At 45.8% G+C, this 27,043-nt stretch overlaps 1 protein-coding gene across 1 annotated transcript; it reads right to left on the bottom strand.

The window, feature by feature from the left end:
- Nucleotides 1-855: 855 nt before the first annotated feature.
- Nucleotides 856-26,794, bottom strand: LOC122896763 (norrin cystine knot growth factor NDP). The gene is made up of 3 exons (XM_044234821.1): nt 26,477-26,794; nt 11,608-11,991; nt 856-2,162 (listed from the first exon to the last, which is right to left on the bottom strand). The coding sequence occupies exons 2-3, from the start codon at nt 11,779-11,781 to the stop codon at nt 1,935-1,937; spliced, it is 402 nt and encodes a 133-aa protein (XP_044090756.1). The 5' UTR covers nt 11,782-11,991; nt 26,477-26,794; the 3' UTR covers nt 856-1,934.
- Between the last annotated feature and the right edge of the window lie 249 nt (nt 26,795-27,043).

Raw genomic sequence — 27,043 nt, 5'->3', positions numbered from 1 at the left:
AACTTTAGGTATTAAATTTAATTCTTTTTTTATGACAAAATTTCTCTTGATGTAATGATCCAAATTGCCATTTCACATTTGCCTTCAAAATGGGGAGACCTCTAATTAGTGAACCAGCTGGATCCATCACCATGAAGGTTAAGATCAAGGTCAAGATTTAATAGCATTAGTTTTATTCTGTCCCAAAGTCACAAATACAAATTTAACCCTGCTGGCTTTCTAAAGAAACGTGTGAAAGCTATATCCTAGAGAGTGTACAAAACCATCATCTCTACAGGAAAAGTAATTCGCAGGTTGACTATACGAGCAGTGGGGTGCACTGTCATCTCCGGTGAACCAAGACAGCATGGTGTCAAGGTTGCCATAGAAACTGAGTCGCCAACCCAGGGTAGCATTGTGGTGCCTAATGTGGGCATAGCATTATGCCAGCTCCATGATTATCCTCATAGTGCCCAGGGATATTATTGGACCTGGAACACTAGACTGTCAATGAATGGCACAGAAACCATCGTTGGTGAATTCTTTTTCCTCCTGGTCTTTCATTATTGGATACTTACTCTTTTCTGAGAAAAGTGAAGAGGTTAAAAAAGAGATGACCTCTATTTCATCCCATAGTGCCTAAGGAAGCCAGAATACAACAGATTTTACACTCATTTGATAAGCTACTTTCTGGAACTAAAAACCAAATTTCCTGAGCCCCCATCACCCTTGTCTATTGATTTCAAAAAATGTCCTCCCCATGCATTCTAGAAAAACCCCATCTCCCTTTTTTTCTGGACACCTCCTCCAACATGCTCTATAGGGGATGCATTATAGTAGAATATTTAGTAGGAAAATGCAATGCTCACACAGCCACAATTTTGAAGATACTGTCTTTTTATTTCACAACATGGGAATAACTCAAATTTTGAGTCTCAAAGACCAAAACAGAGTCGAGCCAAATGTTCAGAAGATGAGCCAGGCCACCATTTTGGCAGCAAGCTTCACATGGACAAGTGGATGGTAGACAGTGATGCCTGCAACATGGCTAAAGCTATAGCACACCCACAAATAGATTCATACTTGGTTGTCTAATTTGCATGCATGAGTATAGTGCATTCTCCATGCCACTAGCACATATATGCCTTTTTCAAAGTCAGTGCAGGATCCGTATCTGTGCAGGTCTTTAAAAGTCCCTTACAAAATTTTACCATAATTTAACTGCAAGAGCCTTCAGGTGACAACTTCTGTATGCCACTTTCACTTCTTGAAAGTCATTGCTGAATAATAATGACCGCTATCAGGAGTTCCAACATCACATAAGAGAATCCATTTGTTAGTTAGTTTAATGTCAGTTAGCTGGCTGTGAGTGAGCCTGGCTACACGTCTCCAACCTGCTTGGTGCCTGGATTTTGCCATCGGTCACCTTTAGCAGCGATGGCAACCTTAGATCAAAGGACAGGATCAAAACTAAACCGAACCAACCCAGATGGTATCACAGAAAGAGTTGGACTCTCCTGCTTTCCAGAATGAATGCTTCCCTAAGATATACCAAACTGTGACAGCCTGACCCACTCGGGCATGGGATGGGGGCAGGGGGGAGGGGGCGCCACTTTCCCACTAAGGCAGGAATTGTTGGAAACCCAAACAACTTTCAGCGCCAAGGGGGCAAATGCCTGAATCTGAAAAGGAACCAAAAGAAATTGTACCAGGGAAAGGAGACAGGGATGGAAGACCAGTTCCCAGAGCATCTCTCTCTGTCAACAAGCACTGAAAGTCTTTATTACTAGAATATGTGGAATCCCGTGGGAATCACCGTATCTATCTTTCTTTCTTTCTTTCTTTTTCTTTCTTTCTTTCCCTTAACTCTTTTCTTGCCAGTCCTTCCCTGGCCTGTTGAACTGGCTCGGTGAGGGAGGAGGTGGTCCCATCCAGAAGCCACTCAGTAGGAGGCCTCAGGAGCTGCACTCCTCACAGTGACAGGAGAGGATGTACCGGTAGGTGGCCGTGAGCCGCATGCCCCCCGAACAGCGCAGGCGCAGTGCCTTCAACTTGGAGGTCTGAGGCCGGCAGCAGTGACAGGAGGAGCGGAAAGGCTGCTTGAGGACAGTGCTGAAGGACACCAAGGGCTCAGAGCGTGACGCCTGGCTGCAGTGCCCCTCGCATCTGGCCAGAAGCACCATCTGGGGAGAGAAGAGACAGGGTTACCCTGTGGGGAGACCAAAACCTCAGCCAGGTCCCACTCTAACACTCTTTGCCGACTTCCGGTGGTTTAGACCAGTGGTTCTCAACCCTGGTTGCACCTTAGAATCACCTGGCAAACTTAGTTTTAAAGCGTCGACACCCAGGGTGTGCCTGAGTGGCTCAGTGGATTGAGCCACACTCTTGGTTTTGGTTCAGGTCATGTTCACAGGGTTGCAGGATTGATCCTTGCCTCAGGGTCTATGCTCAGTGGGCAGGCTGCTTGAGATTCTCTCTTCTTCTCCCTCTGCCCCACCCCCTGCTCATTCTCTCTCTCTCTCTCCCTTTCTCTCAAATATATAAATTAAAAAAATAATAAGGCTTGGGCTAAAGTAAGAGAGGCTGTGTGTTCTTTATAGTGGCTTTTAATGTGCCTATAGTGAACAGACTTCTTTAAGAATCGGATGCAAATTACCAAGGTTATCCCCAGAACAATGGACATAGACAAACACTCAGTGTTTGCCTCCAGCTTTAGGGGGTGGAGCAGAGGCTCATTTCTGTCTCCTATACATACATCTGGGTTTCCTGGGAGTGGCAGTTATGGGTAGGGGAGGGGGGCAACTTGGTTATGAATTAAAAGAAGGTCATCAAAAAACATGAAATCTTGGGGCACCTGGGTGGCTCAGTCATTAAGTGTCTGCCTTCGGCTCAGGTCATGATCCCAGAGTCCTGAGATGAAACCCGATATTGGGCTCCCTGATCAGTGGGGAGCCTGCTTCTCTCTCTCCCACTTCTTCTGCTTGTGTTTCCTCTCTCATTCTCTCTCTCTCTCTCTCTCAATCAAATAAATAAATAAACAAATCTTTAAAAAAGAAAATATTTTTAAAAAAATGAAATCTTGCCATTTGCAATGATGTGGATGGAACTAGAGGGTATTACTCTAAGTGAAAGAAGACAATCAAAGAAAGACAATTATCATACAATCCCACTGGTACCAGGAATTTGAGAAACAAGACAGAGGATCATAGGGGAAGGGAGGGGAAAATGAAACAAGATGAAACCAGACAGAGAGACAAATCATAAGAGAATCTTAATCTCAGGAAACTGAGGGTTGCTGGAGGGGAGGGGTGGGAGGGATGGGGTAGCTGGGTGATGGACCCTAGGGAGTATATGTGCTATGGTGAGTGCTATGAATTGTGTAAGACTGATGAATCACAGACCTGTACCCCTGAAACAAATAACACATGATATGTTAATTAAAATAATAAGAATTAAAAGAAGGAAGTGGTCTACTCATCTTTCTTAAAGGAAGACAAGATGACTTCTGGTCATTATAGGTTATTAACGTCATTATCAAAGATGATGTTGGGATGAATCCAAAGATAGGATATGAGATACCAGGAGGAACCATCAAGGTTTGGTGAAGTTGGAGTAAGACCTACTGATTTATGTTCTCTGAAATATCACAGAGGTAGAGAGAAAAAGTCAACTATGAACTGTTTTGAATTTGTCAAGGCTTCGGTGCTATCCTGCCCACTCTTTGTGTGGACAGGCAAAACAGACATGATCTGAAATAGCTTTTGAGAGATTATGCCACAGATCAGTAGTATGTGGGCCAGTCCTCTGCGCCCACTCCATCCGTCTAATGAGAAGGAGCCCAAGGTCTTCCCCAGCCCCTTCTCTCTATACCTGCCAGTTTATGAGAATAGCTCCCTCACAGCTCACTTCGAAGTACTGTTAAATGTGCCATCTCTAATGTGGGCCATCTCTTCCACAGATTAAGCAATATTCAGAGGTCACCTCTCCAAATGAAATCTTTAGAGATCCAGCTTCAGTCCGGATGAATATAGTGAACCTGTGTCAACACACTTAATTCCAAGAGGCACAGACCTGGTGGTGTATCTCACCAGAATGACACACACATAAGTGACTGGATGTAGACCTGGAATGACCTGGCAGTTGGCACAGCCCTTAAAGTTACTGAATCAGCGATGTTGGGCCATTTGTAGAAGGAGTGGCCTGATCGTGCTTTCACTAAGCGTTTTCAGGGTCTTAATATCCACCTTCAGCTCATTCACTGAAGACCCTCGGGCCACCTCCAATGGGTCCCTCTATCTCAGGAGCTGGACTTTGGGGCAAAGAGAATGCACAGACATGTACATACAATAAACACATTCAGGGCACCTGGGTGGCTCAGTTGGTTAAGCCTCTGCCTTCAGCTCAGGTCATGATCTCAGGGTCCTGGGATCGAGTCCCGCATTGGGCTCTCTGCTCGGCTGGGAGCCTGCTTCCTCCTCTCTGCCTGCCTCTCTGCCTACTTGTCATCTCTCTCTGTCAAATAAATAAATAAATTCTAAAAAAAACCCTGCACAAACAAACCACATTCAGTGGCTGCCTGATGCCTTTGGACTCAAGTCCAAAATCCTGAATTGGTATTAAGATCCTCCATGACTTGGATTTCACATCTTTCCAGTCTTACTTATAATTGTTCTCATTTTTGTCACCCACTCCCTTGCAACTGTTCTAGCTCTCATTACTCCGTATTCTAATCAAGCTCAATCACTTAGAAGTTATGGAACTGCCCTGAATTTCCCTGCCTCTTACCTTTGCTCATGTCTTTCCCCCTCTCAGGAATGCCCTTTCCTTCTAGCTCTGCTTAATTCCAACTATCTTCCATTGTCAAGTTCTTCTCCTCTAAGAAGAGACTATGAGACAATTGTAGGACCTGTGGCATTCTCAACACACATGCAAATCTCCTCTCTGGGAGATTTCCAGGCTACAGATCCCATCTCAAACCTGGAAGTGACATAAAAATCTAGCTCTGATTTGTAAATGTGTGTTGGAGGGCTACAGCGGGGAGTTTGGGAAGGGAGATCTAGAAATGAGTGCCGTTAAGGAATGGAAGGGATAAATATCTGCTTTCCAGATTCACTCTTGATATTCCATCCTTTAGCCCCTGTTTTACAGATTTAATGAACATCTTCTCACCTCTTCCAGACCAAAGCTTCTCAAACTCTAATGTGCATGTAAATCTGTTGGGGAACTTGTTAAAATACAGATCATGTGTGGGTAGTTCTGGGTGATGCCAGAGCTGCATTTGTCACAAGACTCTGGTTGATGTCAGTACCGCTAACGCCCGCACATTGATTAGTAAGGCTCCAGACCTGTTCAAGTCTGAGAGGCTCTACTCTAGGTTGATCACTAGGTAGGGATCATTTAGCAAATAATAATGGCAGCTGATATTTATTGAGTGCTTGCAACATTTAATCCTCATAACAATCTGATGCTAAAGGTCCTCTTTTATTTTTTTTATTTTTTTATTTTTTTTTAAAGATTTTATTTATTTATTTGACAGAGAGAGATCACAGTAGGCAGAGAGGCAGGCAGAGAGAGGGGAAGGGAAGCAGGGCCCTTGCTGAGCAGAGAGCCCGATGCAGGACTCGATCCCAGGACCCTGAGATCATGACCTGAGCCGAAGGCAGCGGCTTAACCCACTGAGCCACCCAGGCGCCCTAAAGGTCCTCTTTTAATCTGTACTATTATCACAGAAGAGGAAGCTGAGGTTTTAGAGAGTTGAACTAACCTGCTCAAAGTCAAGTATCTGGTAAAAGACAAGGCTGGAATCAAACCCAGTTCAGCCTAAAGCCAAGCCCCGGGCCTGAATCCCTAGTATATCCTGCTTCCTGGTATGAAAATGTTTTCCTGAAGCATGAGCCAACTCACACCCTTCTCCAATCTACTTTGACTTACCTCTGGGAACCCTAAACATACCATAACCATAGAAATCTGACCTTTACCTTATGAACTCCTTGAGATACATACATCATCACCACCCCGAAGCTTCTGCAGAGCTAAGTCTTGAAAGAGCACTCCTGAATGATAACTCCTCCACTGTCAAGACCTCCCCTAGGTGCCTCCTCCAGTGATCTGGACACTCCCAGAAACTCCCAGAAACTCCTTGGATGGTACCACACAGTGTCTAACTCCTTAACCGAGTCATCAAACATCAGTTCACCTGCCAAAACCCAGTCTGTGGTCAACGTACATTCCTCACGCTTGGGTGACCTGGTGGGGCCTTACTAACATGGGAAGGCTTCTCTGCATTTGGCCTTGTACTTAACTGCTCATAATGGACTTCTCACACCTCAGGTGGGTGACAGATACCTGTTATCTGCTTTGGGTCCAGTATAATTTTTGCTCTCTTAGGTTTCCCCAAGCAAGTGGCCCGACGCCAAGAAGTTAGGCAACTTCTCCAGAAATCCCCCAACCTTAGAGTCACTGGCCTCCAGTGGGATATGAAAGTCAGTTCCTTCTAGTACAAACAGAGCCGCAGGGTTCAAAAAGATTGTTCAGGGATGGACTCCTTCATGTTCTAATCTTTTTCCATGTGCGGAAGCTAAGAAAATTGAGAGGACCTTGGGTGATCATAAAAGAATGGTAATGATGTTGATATAGAACACGTATTGGGACATTTACTAGGCTCCAGGCTCTGTGCCAAGCCCTTCATATGCAACCTGATTCTTAACAGCTATGTCAAAAGGTAAACTTTCCCCATTTCACAGATGAAGACATGAAAAGGCAGAGGATGAGTCACCAGCCTGAGGTCCCTTCACCATCCAAAGGCGGGCCAAGATTCTGACCCGAGACAGCTTGATTCCTGAGCCCTCAGTCCTAACCATGACTGTCAGCCTCGATCCTCCTAAGTTGCCCAAGCTGGTCATGAGCAAGTTCAGGCTACTGTGAAGGTTAGAGCCAGCTGTGAGTCCTGGATGTTGACCAAAGATTAAACCTGATGACCCCAGGCCGCTGCTCCCCCTGGTGACCTACCTACCATACTTCTTAGGCAGTTATGTCTTCTGCTGCAATATACAGCTATCTTCTGAGTGAGAGAAAACCCAAACACAGATGGTTTTCATCACTCCTTGCTGAAAGATTCTTACCACTGCCAAAGCCACTTTCTTCCTCCGTCATGGGGGACTCCTACAAATTCCTGGCACAGGCCATGAATGACTAGCTGTCTCCGTGGGTATCAGAATAAAGACCCGGAACAAAGACTTGCACACAGAACATCCTATCCTAGAATGGGAGTTTGGCCATTTTACTTCATTTAAATGAGCAACGGTCTTTTGCCTTTTTCTCGGCAGTGAACACTATGTACCCCTTATCCCTCTGGCAGCACCCATTCCTTCCTTCCCCAGCACCCTCAATAAATGACCATTTAGCTCATCTCCAGGGCACCCGGGTCAATCCCCAAAAGGTCTGTGCCAGGCTCAGGGCATCAGCAAAATTGCACCAGAGGAATGAAGCAGCAAGGGGACGGGTGGACTCTGGTCCATCTGTCTGGTCACAACTCAAACAGACACGAAGCTTTTGTACATAGAATATTTCCGCTCCCTCTCTCTCCCATTTACTTACAGGCATTGTGAGGGCAAAGACTTGGTCTTTCCCCCCTAGTTTTGCCAGCCACAGGGCCTGCACCTAGTAGGCATTCCATATAAATTCGTTCCTTAAAGGAAAAAGTGATCTCTCCCCAGTAATTAATTGTGTTAGAAGTTCAGTGTTCCTGACTCTTCTACCATACTATGAGCTTTGTCAGCAGCCCTAGGAGAGGCTCGGGGATCTTAGCACCTCCCTCTTCAAATCCTCTGGGAAGTTCTCCAGGCTTTATCCCGTAAACTGTCCTCCACCTTGGCCCTTTGGAGTTCAGATGACCCTAAACCTTGGTTCCATGTCCCTGCGGGACCACCATCTCCCTCCCCTGTTCCTCGTCCAACTCGGACTTCACAGCCTGACTTATTAGCTCCCTTTCCCAGCCCCTACCCCTGAAAACTCCTCCCTGGCTTACATCCAGAACTTGTCTCCTCCCCCTTTTCCTGCTTCCTCCACTCACCTGGGAAGGGAGGTCAAGGCAGCAAGCTCTGTTTCTCTTCTACTGTTCTCTGCCTGCTCTTAACACCCAGCAGGATGGCTTACTTTTACTTTGCCCTTTGGCACGCGCCCCCCACGGCTGCCAGATCTCTGTTTAACAAGAACCGTGATGAGGTTCATTTTCCTAATCCTTTCAGGATCTACGGGATCCCAACCATTATTGAGGTCTCCGTGGTGGCTGAAATAGAAAGTGAGTCTGAGCACCTGTCCTGTTTATAGCTTCATCATCAAGATGATAATGTCACTCATTAATGTCTATTATATGACAGACGCCATGCTGAGCACCTTACAGATATCATCACCAATACCCATAACCCCACCTTTAGATACACAGCATTTACCCCATTTTACAGAGGAATAAATGGAGGCACCAAAGACTGGTTTCACTTCTCCCGAAGTCACCCTTTGGGCACATCATTTAGCTGCAGTGTGAAAACAGGTCTCTCTCACTTCAAAGTCTGAGATGCCTCAGTTGCCTTAAAGGTTCTCCAGACAGCTTGTTTTCACGAACCACTGGACTTTTGCCTGTTTGCTATATAGCCTTTACTCACTCAGAACTTCAGGGAAGATTGTCAATGAACCTGCCACTCTGGGGATCTCTTGTACCCAGTCCTGGGAGGTGTCACTGCTGAAAACCATCGGGTGCAGCCTAATCTCCAGTCACATGACCTCTTTGGTGGACCGCTGTGGCCAATCGTTTCCGCCTGACTCCATCTCATCCCTCTCCCGAATTGCTAAGCAATGGGTGACAGGCCCCTGGAACTCAACTCAAGGCTAGGGCGAGCAGACAGTCTCATGGGAGGCTCCCACAGAACAGTCACAAAAATTCCTATTTTCTAGAAACATTGTTGAGTAAAAATCATTATTTCCAGTGGATCCGAAGTTGAGGCTGGGCTTCCTAATAGTGGCTTCTGCACTCTACTGCATTCTACCGGCATTTCTCCAAAATGAAGATCCAAGTAGTTGAAAGAGAAATGACTTGAGGCAAAGGTTGCCACTCCTGGACTAAATGAGCAATCATACTGAATACTGTTTTAGCATTCAGTTTTCCCCACCAGTAAAATGGGGCTGCTAATGCCTTCCAAGACAGGTTTGTCGGCAATGATTAGATCCTATATTATGAGATGCCTGACACATATTAGGCGTTCCCTCCCCTGAGCCTGGGTCACACTCTCCCAGACACCTGTCTTCCCAAGGCCAGACACTGGGTAAATGTAAGTCGGGAAGCGTTAACCACAGACAGACAAATGTTAGGCATGTGTCTAGCAAACAACGACCTTTGAACATCATGTGGAGGGAAACTTTTTGCAGAGAGGAAAGATCCTCCTCATTGTAAAATCCCTTGTTGGCTGTCTCCTAGACACGGACTAAATGTTTTATCTCAAGTCTGTAAAGAACAATTTCGTTAATGAGACCCATTAGAAAGAAGACCAGCCCGAGTCTGTGAGAGTCAAGAATTATAGATTATTTAAAAATGAAAAACAGTTTTTGTTCTTGGATACATAGAGAAAATCGAATCCAGAAAAGGTCTGGGTAGTTGAAATTCTGCCAGGCATCTTAAGGCCAAGAAAGAAAGGTTTATAATTATAAGCACCATTTACATAAAACTATTGCTATATTTGAGATCACTTGGGCTGTTTAAAAACAGATTGTTCCCATGAAATTATAAACGTTTCTGCTACTATCACAATTTTGTGCCATTTACCATGGCATTCTGGAAGGAACGTACATGAGCAAAGGTAGACTAAAATCTGTTTCCAGGAGTCGCACTCAAGCACCCTGAGTTTGCTGGGCTCGAGTTAACGACGTCTCTTCTCTGACCTGCCCTTAACTAGTGCAATCACTGCTAAGATGTTCTTCCAACATTTCACCGAATCTCTCTGGATTGTGTTTAGTTTTTAGAGATGTTCTCATTTCCTTATTCCTTCCTATCATCACCCTGACATTTTCCTTGAAATAATTTTAATAACCCCCGCTTTCGTTAAAGAATCATGATTACGGAGAACAGCTCAACAGAGGGAGAAATCATGCACAGAGTAAAAACCACCAAATACTAGTGCTATCTGTAGGGGGAGGGGAGGAGAAGCTAATAATTGCTCAAGCCCACAATATCTGAGCAATCACAGTTGTAAAAACATGTCCCGTCTTTTTCTCCCCTTCCCTTTGCTTTAGTGTTTTGTTTTGCTTTGTTTTGTTTTTTGTATTTTTTGTTTTGCCTAAGAAGGGATTGCAGTCTTACAAAAATTTAAGTTTATCTCTTTACTCCTTTTTTTAGTTCCGCAAGTACAAATAAGAGCCAGAAAGTTTTTAAATGGAAAGTCCCTGTTTTTTCCCACAGTCCTAGATCTTATTAATATAATGGTTAAAATGAGTTAACTCAAATTCAGATTCCCCCAAACTAAAAACAAGCCATTATCATTGAGTTGTAATCAGAGAAGTGATGGAAATTTTCAAGGCAGACAGAAGTCATCATGTTTGTAAATGGAGGGTAGAGACATTAACTTATATGGTCTTAATTCTAGTGGCTGATATTACAAAAACTTCTTAATTATACCGGTAATTTAAAAAATACTTGCCATCTGAGAATGCTTAAGTGGTTTTGGTCTCAGAACTAGAGTGAAAAATTTCTGAGGTTAGGCTAAACACATTCTTATTTACCAAATGTGGGCAAATTTCATTCATGTGACTGTTCGGGGGCAGTGACAGTCGTGAGATTCTCATTCTGAGTCTATCCTTCCGCTACTATGGGCCTTCCTTCTGGGTGGTCCAGGTGGCCGGCCACTCTCGGCCTTTGAAGTATGGTATTCCTTCTCACGCCTTGTCCCAACACTGAGACATCCCTCACATAGGTTGCCTGCCCAAAAAACATACAACCTACTCCAAACAAGAGCGATTTGGATAATCCCTGTAAAAATGGGAAATGATCCACTTGCCATGTATCTTTTGAAATCATTTTAACGTAAGCATGGCAGGTGGAGAAAGGCTTGGACCACAAGGTCAGCGAGCAGCTATTCCATCAGGATTCTCTTTGAAGAGCCCCCCCTCCACCCCAACAAGTACATTTTACTGCTCAGTCGTATTTATGGCATCTGCTTCCTCTTTACTGCTGGTGGAGGTAGCAGGAGTCACGAGAACCTGTAGACACCACTTTTCTATCTCGATAAAGAACCTACTGCTGCTAAATTTCACAGCCAAGAAAGAAACACACCTGCCTCATCTTGTGTAGAGCAACAATTGCATGATGAGAACCTTCCAGCCTTTCCTATTGACTTTGAGTAGCCCGAAAAGAGAGAAGCTGTCTGGGATTATGTACGTGGTCAATCAGGCAGCTTTACTGACAAAGGTTCAAAGCCTGCTGGGAGACCCTGAGAGCAAGATTCTCCCTCAAGCCCCACGGGGCCAGCCGGAGAGCTCAGGTCTGGACTACCGTCATAGCTCTCCATCCCTTGACAAAGGAACGCGGGCTTTTCTCCTGTCTCTGCGAAGTAGCGCCAATGTTCGCAGACATCAGGATCTTACCTTCGAGCTACACTTGTACAATGGGTGACTGATAGAATCGACATAGTGATGCCTCATGCAGCGTAGAGGGTCCGAGTCCATCATGAAGGAGCTGTCCGTTTTGCTGTCCGTATCTCCCATTAGCGCCAGCAGGGAGAGCATAGAAAAGGATGCAGCTAGTACATGATTTCTCATTGTTGTAAGGAAAAACTTTGGAGAAGGGACAGCAGAGGGAGGCAGAGGACTAGGAATGGGAAATGCCTTCGCCTCCTAGGATCCAGTCCTTTTCGAGCAAAGGGCAGGATCCGGCTGAAGCTTTCTGGTTGTCATTGTCCTTTGTAGGCCCCCCGAGTCTTGTCTTACTCTTTCCACTTGCAATCCATCATCGCAAGATCTGCTGCACAGCTGGAATGAAAACAGAAATTATTTTCCCCGGGGAACATTTACCCAGAAAAACGAATGGAACCCAGGGGGTATGGAGTAGAATTTTTCCACGTCATTTTGAATGACAGCGGTTGGTTTCTCGAGTGCCTTAGCATAGGCCATCGCCCATTCTAACCCGCTCCCTCCCCCAGAGCTTATTTGTAACCATTCGGAGGTGGACACCGTGGTTTAGTGGAAGCACATGTTGACTTTAATTACCAGAGTCCATGTTTCGAGGAGCAAGAAGAGTTGGAACTCATGGTAAAGATTAGACATGTGGTTCTGCACAACTGAATTGGGTGGTCTCATCTTTATCCCTCGTAGTGGGGGAGGGTCTATTCAGTTTTTCAATGATCTCTGGTGTCAACATCAGCTCATAGGGCCAGAAAACAGACAGGTCAGCACTAATGAACACAAGCCACATCCCACGGGAAAGAAGTATATTTTCCATTTCCAAGTCCATTACCCACCCACCCACCTAGTTTTCCACTAGGGCTCATCCTGCTCGAGGCTCATCCTGTTTTTGGTGTAAGCCCCGCGCCCCCCAGCATCAGTGGCAAATGGCATCTGAAATACACATTATGCTAACTGGCCTCCAGTGTGATTAAAGCAACACGTACGTATTCGCCAAAGAGTCACACATTCCGGCAGAGCCTTGTAGCCTGAGCACGCGGCCTAATCTGAAAAAGGAAGTGGTGGTTAGAGCAAAGACTTACCAGTAAAATGGAATCAGGACCCATTGGCTTCCTGGAAATCTGCTTTGTTCTTTTAACCATATGCATCTTGGACAAAGCAGAGAGCACTGCGTATCACCTCACCAACCCTCTTAAGCCTGGCCAACGTGGGTACTTTTTATCACACCAGAAGACAGAGTGTCACAAATATTTTCAAACATTTAGGACAACTGGGGAGACCTGTCATTGCATCCCAAACAAAAGGAAGATAATAATTAAAGCTTCAGAAAAAACTTTTGAAAGTATTTCAGGTAAAAGTTTGTTTGTTCTGTTCATTGTACAACATTTTTTTTTTAACTTCCTACTCATGGACGGTCCAAATAAACAGGGCAAAGTATTAATAAGATCAAGATTAGAAGTTCAAGTCCAGGGGTGCCTGGGTGGCTCAGTCAATTAAGCGTCTAACTTCAGCTAAGGTCCTGATCTCAGGGTCCTGGAATAGAGCCCCGAGTCCGGCTCCCTGCTTGGCTGGGAGCCTGGTTCTCCCTCTCCCTCTGCAGATCCCCCTGCTTGTGCTCCTGCACACCCTCTCTCAAATAAATAAATTCTTTTAAAAAATTAAAAATAGGGGTGACTGAGTGGCTCAGTTGGTTAAGCATCTGCCTTCCACTCAGGTCATGATCCCAGGGTCCCGGGTTGAAGCCCTGAGTCGGGTTCCCTGCTTGGCGGGGAGTCGGCTTCTCCCTCTCCCTCTGCATACCCTGCCCCTCTCAAATAAATAAAATCTAAAAAAAAAAAGAAGAAGGAGGAGTAGGAGGAGAAGTTCAAGTCCATATAAGTCAATTAGTTTGGTTCCAGTAGAATGGCCCCAGACCCACTTAACCTTAGTTAGCTTTCTTGCGAGTGTGGGGCAGGGGATCCTAGACTGAAAATGGAGTGTGGCTAAGGGCTGTTTTAGACAAGAGCATCCCTGGCAATGGCAAAATCTCAGCGCATATGTGTCAGAGAAATCCTATAAATTGCAGGACCAGCAGGGACCAGTAAAGAGGAAACCCACTTGGGCTTTAAGCCCTGCCCTTGAGTAACTGGGAGACCTTGCACACGGCAGTTAAACAAGTGTGGCCCCAGTTTCCTCATCTGTAGAAGAAGAGAATTGGAAAAGATGGAGTCTGTAGTGCCCTCTTGCCCTAAAATGACACCGCCTGGTACTTAGGGATCCAGTCCCCACCATCTCCATAGGCAGAAGATAATCCTGAAGTTAAGAGCGTATTTTCATACAACTCTGCGCCACTTTCCCTCGTGAACATGCTAATTGCAACATCTCATTGAAATTGATCAAACCTGAGCTAAAGCTCCAAATTGGCAAGAGATGCCAAAGAGTATTTTTTGTTTTCTCTTCAGCTGCACATCACACTGAAACTCACCAAGATTTCAACTCAAAGAGCCAGAGCTTTCTTGGATTCAATGTTCAGAGGCTGCCGTATTACTGACCATTTCCTGAGTTTCAATATGACTATGTTATCCCAAGTGGTTATCTGACTCTTTGAAGCCTTAATTAGTCTCAGAAAAGGAATTTATTAGATTTCTTCTTTCACCACTCCATTCTATCGATATTTCCCCCAGGAGTCAATGGCAAAGGGATGAAGGGAAAAGTAGACATTCCAGTCCTGGCCCTCCCTCTCCCCTTCAGAGCCATGGCCAGGAGGTATGGTTAAATGAAAGAAGCAAATGAAAAGAAAACATACAGCTTGATGGCAAAAATAAGCAACAACAATCAATAACAAGACCCTATATATGTGAATGTTTAGACTCAGATAGTCCACCTGTGAGAATTATCCTACATGTGTGATCACACTAACATGTGGTTAATCGGTTCGACATTGTTCATCACAGCATAAAATTGGAAACCGCACAAAATACCCATCTCTATTACACAACACTCATACCCTGGAATACTATGCAACTGTATAAAAAAGGGTGCAGAAACTCTACTGATGTGTGTTATACCAGGAAGTGTAAGAACATATATTTGTGTTCATTGATATTTACACAGAGAAGCTCTGGAAGGATATTCGAGAAGCTATACAATTAGTTATGGACAGGTATGAGAGAAAGACTTTCATTGTATACATACAATTGAATTCGTAAATTTCTGAATTTGTGAATGTATTACCTATCTAAAACTTCTTTTAAAAAATGTGTACTTTCTGGGATGCCTAGGTGGCTCAATCGGTTAAGCATTGGCTTTCGGCTCAGGTCATGATCCTGGGGTCCTCGGATCAAGTCTCGTGTCAGGCTCCTTGCTCAGCGGGGAGCCTGCTTCTCCCTCTGCCTGCTGCTCCCTGCCCCCGGCCCCCCACTTGTGCATTGTGTGCTCTCTCTCTCTCTGAAAATAAATAAATAGAATCTTTAAAAAAAATTATACTTTCTCTTTCCAAACTTGGCTTAAAAATACTAATTAAATTAATGGATGTTGAACGTTTGTGCCAGTTTGAGTATTTTAGTAATATTATATTTTTATTTCTTACAAATTTTGGAAGACATGCTAGTTACTCTTTTCTCAGTCTTCCTAGTGGATCATTTAATTCTTAAGCAGTACTGCCACCTAGCAGCGACATCTTGAATTGCAAGCACAGTTGAATTTTTTTTTCTTGAAAGGTGGATAAAACTTTTGCAGACAAGTATTGTGAAGCGTATAATGATAGACAGTTAATGTCATACAAAATATAACTTTATTATCTGATCTTCTCTTTAAAGATGATAAGCTGAACCCAGAAGTAGTAATAAAGATAAAGTAGAAAAACATGACAGAGAAAATGCTGCTTGACTGCTAATAAGAAATACACTTTTCAGGTCAACACGCTCACAAAGCATGGTACTTTTAGTTCAGTTTTTATATTAAACTCTGAAATAAGAATTCAAGCAACGATGTAAACAGACCACAGAACTCACTGAACTCTCAAAACATAAAGGTAAAATTCTTGCCACTTAACTTTGGGATTTTCACCCAAAGTGTTCACATCATATGAAGAAATAAGCATAATGCTTGAAAACCGAGTGGCGTGAAGTCAGATTCGTCTGAACTTGGTGTTGGTGGGGTGTGCCCAGATGAGAAGTGCACGGTGCTGAGGGCAACACTCACAAAGAGGAGAATCAAAATGAAGGAAATTCCCATCACTTGAGATTCGATTTATGACAGCCTAGGGGTATCGTTTTGTCTTGTCAGAGCTTTGGTCATGTTCCTCAAAATTAAATTAATTCCCATTTGCTTTCTTTCTTTTTTTTTTTTTAAAGCCACGGATCATAAAAACCAAGCACTGCCCATCAAGACTTAGAACCTCGGCCCAGCCAGTGATGGTCTGACTGAGAAAGCAACTCACTTGCTGAACTTGGGAGCTCCGGGGCTGCTCCGTGCTCTGGGTACAGCCTCTGAGACATGGACTTGGCGGATGTACAGAGCCAACATTCTCATAGCTCCGATGTGGAGCCTCTGCCGGCAGGAGAGGCACGTAGGCCAGCGTGCCCGACTTTGGAGCTACCCTCCAAACGATACCAGTGGAAAAGAACAACTGGTGCCCAGATTTCCCCACCTGTCATCCTCAGGGAAATAATATAGCAGAGCTCACAGCGGGCCCAGCCTCCTGGGTGAGAGATGGTGTTGTGTCCACAGAGCAGCTCACTCTTGGGCTGACCTTCTGCCTGGCAGAGGGTAAAGTGCTGGTTTCACGCAAGTTATTCCAGCAACAGGCTAAGACCAGGGGCATGTGCCAAGAATGGCCTTATTCTTGCCCCGCTTGCCAGGCAAGGGAGGGTGGAGCTTCGGTATCCGGATTCCCACCCTGGGCTGTTTTCAGTATTAATACATGCACGTAATGCCTCCCATGGCTTCTTTCTACAGATATTTATTGAACACATATTCCCTAAGCATTTACTAAGTGTCTCCTTTTGCTCTAGCAGATAACAGGTAAGGGTCGGGGGAAAAAATAGGTCCTGTTCTGGTGCCTTCTTCCAGCTCACCGCATCTACAAGCAAAGAGTCTTGGCCTGTTGTTTCCTGGGTGACTTTTTTTGGACCCAAGGATAAACTCCCTCACCACCTAATTCATATCCAACATGCACTGCATCATTTCTAAGAAGATCAAGTTCAGCAGATAAAATATCATGACTTTGGAATGGTGTCAGCGTCACAGACAAGAGTGATTTGATATTTACTCTCATTTCAGACAATCATATCAGGCATGAGTCAGGTAGAGAGGGCAAAACCAAGAGCCCCTCTCCAAGGAATCACCAAAAATAAAAATCAAAGGTTTAAGTGTGGAAGAAAGCTCGCCACTAGATAAGGCTTTACACAAGGCTTAGAAAAGAAAGAATTCTAGGTCTAATCAGAGGGTGTGAAGTGCTAAGTAGCCCCTTCTCAGGAACTCAAAGAATTCCTATTGGATCTAGTCAGCTAGATGCCTTGGAGAATAAGTCAGATGCCTCTTCCCAAGGCACTTAATTTATAAACTGTAAACAGCATGTTGGATTTTATGAAGCATCCCATGTGCTCAACGAATTGTTTTTGATATTATTCTTCTCTGGCTGCACATCAGTGGCAGCCCAGTACCTAAGCCTGGGCTGACCTGGAGGCAGCAATACCAAGGCTGGGCAGCCACAAGGTCACTGGAGAGACTATGGCTCCTGCCCCTGTCAGCTCACAGTGTCCATTCTCCAATCAGAGGTGGCCATGCCTGCCCCGCAGTGCCACCTAAGCAGGGAGAGAGGGTGACATCTTTGCAATTCAACAGCAGTCCTCCAGTCCACAGGGCTCTGTGCTCCCCCAGCCTGCATTACTAGCCAAGCATGGTCAGACTCAGCAGTGGTGGAGATGGAGGAAGAAAAGCGATGGGGGTTGGGGGTGGGGGTGGGGGGAAGGAAGCAAGAGGGCAGGAGAAATACAGCCCAGGAGAGAAGCACTAAATTACAACCCCAGAGTAAATAAGGGTACAAAAAAGAAGAACTGGCAACAGAAGTAATTTCTGAGAATGGGCCAATGTCAATGGCTCCTCCTGTGTGTGTGTCCTTGGATTAAATAGTTTTACTGTCTTGGGAGGGACCAGTGTGGGAGGACTTGACCTTGAGACTTGACTGAAACTTCAAATCTTGATTTTGGAGACATCCAGAAGAACCTCTCATTGTTATTCAAACTCTCCCTTACCTACAACTTTGACCTCTTCTTCCCCAAACCCATGTCCAACCCATGCTAAGTGTCACGTGTTCCAGTGTTTTGCACTCATTGGTCAGAAACATTAGATAATTATTATACTGCATTCTGAAACCTGAAGAACATTTTACTGTTGCCTGCTCTACTGGAAGGACGCCTCAAGCTCTGAGTCCTACCCTTCCCATCATTGGCTATGCCATCTTAAGCAAGTCCCTTGCCTTCTCTGGGACTCTGTTTTCCCATCTACAAAATGAACAGATTGGTCCAGATGCTTGTGTGGTTCTCCCCATTTCTGACACTCTAGCTCTATCCTACCTTCTCAGAGGGCGGCGCCTGCTTTCAGGCTTCATTTTCCCTGAAGCAATACTACAGAAAGGGTTCCTTTCTTCCTCAGGAAGTTAATAACTGATTAACTTAATTAAGTCCAAACAAATCATCATGTGGTGCCTGAAGCAAAACCGAAGGTCAAGCCATAGCAATCTACCCTTTTGATGAAGCCATATTGGTGGCCTGAAATAAAAAAAAAAAAACTCTTAATAACCAATTGACTCAGTGCCTGAATGTACCAAATATAGTTATAAATTAAGAATATGCTGTTGAGGGGCGCCCGGGTGGCTCAGTGGATTAAGCCTCTGCTTTCAGCTCAGGTCTTGATCCGGGTCCTGGGATCGAGTCCCGAGTCCGGTTCTCAGCTCAGCAGAGAGCCTGCTTCCTCCTCTCTCTCTGCCTGCCTCTCTGCCTATTTGTGATCTCTCTCTGTCAAATAAATAAATAAAATCTTAAAAAAAAGAATATGCTGTTGATAATAAGGAGTGGCTGGCGAAGATATTTACGCAGTCCCTGTGACTCTTAGAACTGTCTTAAAACATATAGTGTTTCTTTCCAGTCTTCACCACTTGGGGAGAGGACAAAGGCTAATAGTGAGCAGTCATGGTAGAATTAGACATCTTTCTTTTGATGATAGTGATATAAGCAGAATTTAGCCCTCCTGAATCTTCCCTGTGAGTGACCTTAATTCTAAACCGAGTTTGAGCCACAGATCCTCATCCCCTAGTGGGGCCATTGGTGACCCTCTGGTTCAGGATAGAAGAGGAAGATTGGTTAGAAGAGTTGTCTCCTCTGCAGGTGCAGAATAGATAAGGTCCCAGTGGTCAAGAGCAAGGCACTTGCTTACAAACTTACAACCTTACAGATGTTTCTGTAAAACATCTACAGAACCTTTGTGCTAAGGGAGGTACATTCCAGAAGCCCTAGGTGGGGACTTGGGTCTATCAGAGTTGCCTGTTGGTTATGGTTATGGCTCTTGGATCTAGTGCAGGGCTTCTATGGGGTTCTATAATTTCTAAGGAAAGACTCACTCATGGTTGTTCCTCATGGAACAAGTTCCAAAGAGTTCCTCATGGTTGACTAACTGACTTTTAGAGTACAAAACCTTGCATAAATTGGAAGTGATGAATTCTGATTACCCATGTGCCGAAAAGCATGAGACGGTTTAAGTCTTTTCCTCTGGGGCTTTGGATTATTTCTGTAAGCCTACCATTCCACTATGAGCTGTGACTGATATGGTGATGAGCTGTCAGAAAATGCTTAGCGGTGGTCTTTCTGCGGTGCCACAAGTCAAGGACAGCCCTTTCCATTTTTCCAACAACAGGGAATGAAAACAGGGTGATGGGAAGCCATAACGGAAGTAACGGAGAAGAAGGAAGAAGGATGTGCTTATGTTCAAAATCTGCCACTGCCCTTCCAGTGCATTTAAATGACCCCATTTCAGAAAGGGAAGGTTCCCTTCATTTTACGCAGTCTTTCCTGGGAAGGGGGTCTCACATCACAGATGAGACACACTTCTACCACTTACCTTTGGAAAGGAAGCAGGGGAGTTTTGAGATACCCACTCAGCCCAGATACTCAGTCCGCCCTCCCACCCCTGCCAAAGCATGAATGCATTCTCTTCCTGTGGAAAAGGAAAGGTAGCCAGGTGTTCTGGGGACGCTGTTGCTGAAGCCACTTGATATTTTCTCTGCCCCTGGACTGCTGGCTCTGCTATGGCCTTAGGAGAAGAGAGGTGACTGGTGTCAGTTCAGGGAACAGGCTTCCTCTCACCCTGGGGCCAAATGAGTATGTTGGCTTTCCTTCAAAGTGTCCAGCAAAGTGTTTCCAAAGCTGCATTTGAATATCCTCAGCCGCAGCAGCATTTTGGAATGGTGGGTAGTGATCTCACCTAACAGCTGTAGGGCCCTTAGTTAGAAATGGGACATAAACAATGGGACCAACTCAGCCTCTATTCAATTCATCTTTTCTGCCCAACTGTGGAAGTTGAATACTGAATTCAAACCCATTGCAATCCAGAAGACTTGGGGATTCAGACTTCTGTCAAAGGGGCACCACTAAAATAAAATCATGTAGAAATACGTTTTTCTGTATTGCTCATAATTCTGAATGTATTGGGCTGTTGGTCTCTGTCTGCATTTCTGCTTCGCTTAAACTCCGCACACTACGGCTACATCGTTGGGTTGCTGGTTCTCCTCTCACCATTCCATTCTGCTGCCCTTGGACTTCAAACCTCAAAAGAAAAATTTAAATCCTGAAAAGGACGAATTTCCCATCCTCTGGAGGAAAAATCACAGAAATGTGTCAAATCCTGAACCATCACCTTGTGTTTAAAAAAGAAATTGGACTTTGATTCTTCACGTCCATTTTAGGCATGTAGATGCCTACATTTTACTTGGAGCAGAGGACAGGGGGATGCTTTTTTTCCTGGAGTAGTTGACCTCCTTTTCTAATGCCAAGTAAAGAAGGCAACTTCAGGGTTCAAATCCTCCTCCCTGGGAGAGAGCAGGTGAAATGAAGGGAAGCTTCCCTTCCTGAAAGTGGGCTATTTGAAAATTTGTGACAGCAGATTTGGAACATCAAAAATAGTCCTTCCTCTTCTCTTTTGTCATTTCTCCCGTGACCTATTTGTATTCCCTATTGATGGCAGGATAGAAGGGGACTCCCTCTTTAGAGCTATTGTTGGTTTACGACACTGCAGAAAGGTTATCCCTGAGCATTTTTTGACAGCTCATCAACTTTCTTGAATGTATTAACCTGTTGCCCTTTCATTTTTTAGAAGATATTACAACTGGTTGGACCACAAATTAAAAGGAGAAGCTGGGATTGAGCCAGGCCTTGGAAGAGAGAAAATGGTCTGAAAAATTCTTAGCTTTTGGTAGAAACAAAGAAAAAAAAAAGAAAAAAGAAACATACATCAATGGCAAATCTAATAGAACCAAGTTTAAAGCTACTAGTCAACGTTCAAGTGCAGATCTTGACATGAGGGTGAAAAGGACCTCCAACTGGATGAATTCCTGAGTATAAGCACTGGGGCTATATTGTGGACTGAAGTCGCCCATTCTTTGAATTTTCTGAGTCAGCACTGTCTCCAACAAAAAAGCACTTGTTCTAGACCATGAACCCCATCCAGGGTGTTAACGTTCTGACCATTGAGAATGGGTCTAGGGGGGTGTGACTTCTCAGCCTTGTAGGCTCAGCCGTCAGACTCTGAGACCCTGTGATGGAGAGGACAGTAAGCATGACTGTCCCAAGCAAACTCTCGCCAGACACGCGGGAAGAAAGCTTTGCAGATGTGAGGACAGCTGGTGGCACACAGAATACCATCGGCCCAGTCTCCCTCAACAACTCGAATCTGTGGGTGTCTGAATGTGCAGCACGCAAACCTGCACCGCCGAGCCGGTGCCCCCTTTTCCTACCAGCCTCTCCCCGCACCCCGCCCCCCGCACACACACGGGATTCCCCATCCTTTGCGGCCGCGGTGCTCAGACACACAAGTTCATGGTTGCTGATCCGACGGGTGAGGAGTGGGTGCTACCGGCTGGAACTGTGCCACTGGCAGGGGCAGACAGGAAAATAGGAATGCTCTTAATGTCCTCCCAAAGAAAACCTTTGACGGACAAAAGAGTGGTTGTATTTTTACCCTCTCCCTTCATGCTGCCAGGCGTCTTTAAATAGATCCTCTAGCCTAGGGACTTGTATGGAATAATTCATATTAAAACCCAAGAAGTGGCAGAGGAGGGGAGTTGGTTCTTTTCTTCTCTTTCTTTCCTTTCTCCACTCCCCCCCCCCCCGCCCGCCCCCGCCCTTGTCAAGTGAACAGGAAAAGACTCATTTTAATTCAGCTGTGTTAAATTTCTCCTTCTGGGTCTTTTAATGAACTTTAGCTAATTCGGAAAAGACGACGAAAACCCCCAGGAGAAGAAAAGGGATAGGAAGCGGCATTGTAGATGGCTCTTTGATACCTTTTGGTCCCAAGGACATGAGCGGCATCTTTTAATGATGCCGCACAGAGCGGGTGACCCCAGGCTCTTAAATGGGAAGGTCTAACGGAGAAGTCCCGCGCCTTCCATTAGCAACTCCTAAACCAATGGGCTGTTCTGCTGTTGAGAGAAAGAAAAAAAGGGAAGAAAAATTCTTCCCCAGTTTTCCAGTCCCACTCATTTGTACTTGGGCTCTGACTAGGATCCGTTTTCTCCCGTCTCCCTGTCTCCCCAAATGGGTTTTCAAAAGACCTTCAGGCCCCAGTTAGTCAAATTCAAAACCCTGCCTGTCCTTCTCTTTCCTTGGGAAGGGAAGGATGTGGGAAGGATGGAGAAAGGGGGCGGAGCAGGGCCTGAGGATCCGGGGAGCTTTGCAGCAAGCCACTTGTCTCTCCCCTGAAACAGAGAATAACCACATTTCTCTTAATGTAGGCCGAAGGGCATCCAGGCGTTCCCAGAGCTCCGCTACCCCCAGCCCTGCGCCGGAGATGCGCGGGTCACTGTGATGGTATGCTCTCGTCCCTGCCAACCCGGGTCACCCCAGCCCTGCCCTGAAGGGCAGCCGAGCCATGTGGCTGCTCCTCTCTGTGAGTGGGTTCAGACTCAGGGCTCCAGAAAGCCCCCCGATCCTCTCAGCCCCAGCAGAGCTGCTGCCAAGAATGACATCCTGAGATTACTATGAAGATGGGGAGACCTCATGGGCCATTCTCCCCGGATGGAGCGGGACCCAGGCTGTCTGGAAAACAGGCAAAGCAAAGAGCGAGCTCACAATGGAAGGAGCTCAGGCGCGGGGCAGGGGGGGGGGGCGGCGGAGTGGGAGTGGTGGAAAGCCAAAGAAAATAAAAGCCACATGCCACCCAGGAAGATTCCAGGGCGGGCGGGAAGGAGGTGGCAGAGTAAGGACTTGCCGGGAGCGAGTACCCAGACATGGCACTGCCAGTCTCACTGGATTCTTTTCTGAATTAGATTATGCGAAAGAAAGCGGGGAAATATATAGCCGGCCAGCTGTTCAAAGGCTTACAACCTTGCTTTTATTGTCCGGGTAAGTTGGTGAGGTGGGGCATCAGAGGAATTCCAAACATACCATCCCAGACAAATTTTAATATGTTCCCCAGTGTCATACACGAAGAGGAAATGACAGCTGATCACAGCCAAGGCAGGCCACAGTGATCTGGGCCCTGGAGCTCACCCACCCTCCCTTGGCCCAGCTACCATACCAGCCTCCGCCCTAGTACTTCTATCTGTCCACCTGCCTCCCCATCCCTTCTGCCCTTACTGGCCCCGCTGGGTTTGGGGACTGGTGGGGGCTGGGGAGTGGTAGCAGGAGCTGACGTTCATGGGAAGAGGTGAGGTCGGCCTTCAAGGCCGCTGGCCAAGAAGCCGAAGCTGGCTAGGGTGAGTCAGGCACCCCAGGGAGTCAGAGGCATTTTAATCCAACCACGGGGGATTATCTGCTGATAAGGGCTGAATCAAGGACTCTGGTGATGCTGTCTTCAGGGCTCCCCCCCTCCCACCGCCCCCAGTAACCTACCCAAGCCAGAAAACACAAGACTGCGTTATTTGAAAGCAACCCTGTGTATGGCTCTGATGGGGACCTGGGTTTTAGGGAACGACTTCCGGCATCTTCTTCCCAAGGGCCCCTTGAATTCAGGCCAGACCCAGAGGTCACTGGTTTGGATCCTGGGGACGGTTCAAGTAAGTGGTGGGAGCCAGTGATAGCATCGTGCTCTGTGCATGTTTCTAATTCAGTGATTCATCCAGTGGCCCTGATGTCAGCTGCTGAGTGTAGGTGACTCACAGCCATCCCTGATAGAGATAGCACGTGGTCCTTTCCCAAGTGTGCTCAAGGGAGCAGAGAAAGGATAAACTGCCCTTTTTCCAGGCTTCCTCTACCCAGGAGGGAAAGATCCGGGCTATGCTAGCTGTGAGTGATGTGTACCCAAGATTCGGTGATAAAGGCCTCAGGGGAACCCCTTCATCACAAATGGAAAGAAAACCCACTGATAAGCGACAGTCATTGCAAAAAGATCGGGGTCTCAGCAGATATTTGAAATGGGCCTTTGTAACAAGGCAGTCATGGACCCGTTTAGCCATTGGCAAAGTCTGTGTCAGTCCCCAAATCTGACTGGAGATAGCATACAGACTGAGAACTGGGCCTTGGGACAATGCCTCAGTCACCTTCGCATCCAGCAGGACTAGCATCATTTCTTAAAAGGATGATGGCATGAATAATTCGCCAGTAAGAATAATCGCACTTGAATTGTGAGTCCTTCAAGTACAGTAGAAATTGCTGGCCACCATCGGTGGCTAGGATGCCGAGAAATTAACATTTTTCAAGGGCCCAGGAAAATAAATGAGTTGGAAATTGTTAAATGTATTGAAAAATGATTTATTTTCCCCTTGACAGCGTCATTGGAACTCGAATTAAGATTGAAAGCTCCACAGGCATATTTCCATCTGGGGGATGTCAGCTGCTTGGTACACAGTGGGTCAAGAAGTGCTCCACCAAGTTCCCCCTTTACCTGAACCAAATATATCTTAAAGCAAATGATGCAAAACTTGGCGTTCTGGGTTCAGACACTCTCGTAAAATGATCTGAGTAACAGTACCAGGATATTGCTTTGACTCAGCCCACTGCTTTGTTAACAGCAGGAGTTTTTAAAGAAAAAAAAAAGTCACTGCAAAATTGCATAGTAATAGAATCCATGTATCTTTTCAGGCTTTCTCAAATCGTGAATATCCCAGGACTGTAAATTAACTCGTTCAAAAGCTGGGTTTTCACTCAACAATGCCCGTTAGGCTAGTTATTAAAGGAGATCAGGAAGGTTCCTCCATAAGCCACGTTCCCGCTCCACAGTGAAATCTGGTCAAGAAGACCCTCAAGTTTAATTTCGGAAGCCAGACCGGTGAGAAGAAAATGGGCAGATATTTGCATTTGGTCTAAAGGCACTCTTTAGAAGCATTCTGCAGCTCCCCAACCCCCCATTCGGTTGACACCCACAGCCCAGACTGCATTTTAGACATCTCTACGTTTTCAAACGCACCGGGGATTTAATATCCTGTGTAGGAGCAATTTGCCGATGCCAGGTCCTTGTCATTAAAATACACTATTATTAGAAATGAGACATTTCGCAGCATCCATATCTGTTATCAATGACAATTACAAAGGACAGAAAGTGGGACTCCCGCCTTGCCCAAGTGCTTCCTTTCCTGCACCTGAATCTCGGTGGAGAAGGGAGTCAACTCTTCCACGCAGGTTTATCTGGGCTTCTGAATTACAATGAGCCTCAGTTACAGGGCGTTCCGAGTCATTAACATTCTGTACACAAACTTCCCGTCCCCCAAGAAAGAGTTTTGCCCAGGCCTCCTACAGCCCAATTGTTAAAGAGAGAACTTGCATTCAGGAGCTTGAAAGAACCCCCACCACCCCCCGCCCTGCCCGAATATTCCTCAGGTGTTCGTAGGAGTCATTCCTACAGGTCCCCATCTCTGCGCCGGTGGGAGCATCCTTTCTCGGTCACCGTTTGGACAGTGTGGCAATAAGGCCAAGGTAAACAGCATGCATTTCCTCGGACTTTTTGCCCAATCAAAATCCTATAGTAAACCCATCCTCCTCTCTCCTCAGTGCTCCTGCCTGCGTCTATGGAAGTGAAGTCCTTGCACATTGGAAGGAGAGTGCAAAGGAACAGGATTCCTGCAAAGCATGATACAGAAAGCTAGAAATAAATGTTGCCTATTGTTTGAAGTCATTCTAAGCACTCCGGCGGAGCCCTGGCAGGATATCAGCAGCATACAGAAGTAGTAATAAAAGTAAACAGTGCGCTTTTAAACTCTCAGGCTTGCCCGCGTTCATAGTGCCCCCATTGTAACAGGGATGGGGGCAGTGGGGAAGAAACTGGGGTTTCGGGAATCCATGTCGTCCAATGCTGCTTCCCAGTCTCTTTTCACCGGGTCAAATAGAAGAACCATTACAAAGTTACATTGAACTACGCAGAGAGTTTGAAAATGAAATCCCTTTCGGTCAAACCCAAAGGGATTTTCCAGCCTCTCCGTGAGGCTCCCCTGCTCTGTCAGAGACTTCAAAGACCCGTTCGTTTAAAAAAAAAAAAAAGAAAGAAAGAAACCCACAAAGCTAGCACGCTACCGATTAATGCAAATTCAATTAATGCAAATTTAAGTGGTATTTAAAGGTTGTCTCTTTGTCTGAGAGGAGGATGAAATGCTCGGTTTGGAAAGAAGTAATTTCCTAGGCAAGCCGTCAGCGCTTGTTTTCCTGCTTACCTTTGGGGGGAAACGCAGGGCTCCTTTCTTCTCAGACTTTTCTGAGAGCTAGAAAGAGGTCCTGTTACTTCCAAATGCTTTTGTTCTTCTGTCCCTCTGTCACATGGCTTGCCTTTTATATTTGCAACACACAAAAGTTAGGACTGTTGTTTAAGCGACACAGGGAGAGAGAGAGAGGGAGAGGGAGAGGGAGAGAGAGAGAGAGAATGTCAAATGGAAAAGTGCCATTGCAGTCATATATCAATCAGGCGTGCGGCCGCAGCAGCGCTCCAGCAAATGGGAATGCCAGGGAAATGTGAGGCGCTCCTTATCGGGGACTCAGCCACTGCCCACCGCTCGGCTCCCTTCCACGGAGCATCTTAGGATGGGAACAGCGTAGAGGAACAAGGGCAAGGGCAAAGAAGTTCTCTTTCTTTCTTTCTTTCTTGGGAAATAACAAGAGGCTAAGTGAATATTCTGGGTTTAATTCTTTGGCGAGCATGCCATCGAGATGGGCAGTCCGCGGTGAAGACGCATAGTTTGGGAAATACAGAGACAGTGGCATTCTGTTTCACGATTCCGCAGCTG

This window comes from Neovison vison, chromosome X (assembly GCF_020171115.1).
Source record: "Neovison vison isolate M4711 chromosome X, ASM_NN_V1, whole genome shotgun sequence".
NCBI classification, from domain to species: domain Eukaryota; kingdom Metazoa; phylum Chordata; class Mammalia; order Carnivora; family Mustelidae; genus Neogale; species Neogale vison.
This window is presented reverse-complemented; position numbering and strand designations above follow the sequence as displayed.

Bases quoted from the DNA above. Each gene is read 5' to 3' on its own strand.
- LOC122896763 (XM_044234821.1), bottom strand. From the start codon at position 11,781: ATGAGAAATCATGTACTAGCTGCATCCTTTTCTATGCTCTCCCTGCTG. The intron at 2,163-11,607 runs GTAAGATCCTGA...TTCTCTCCCCAG, and splicing joins TGTACAAGTGTAGCTCGAAG to ATGGTGCTTCTGGCCAGATG.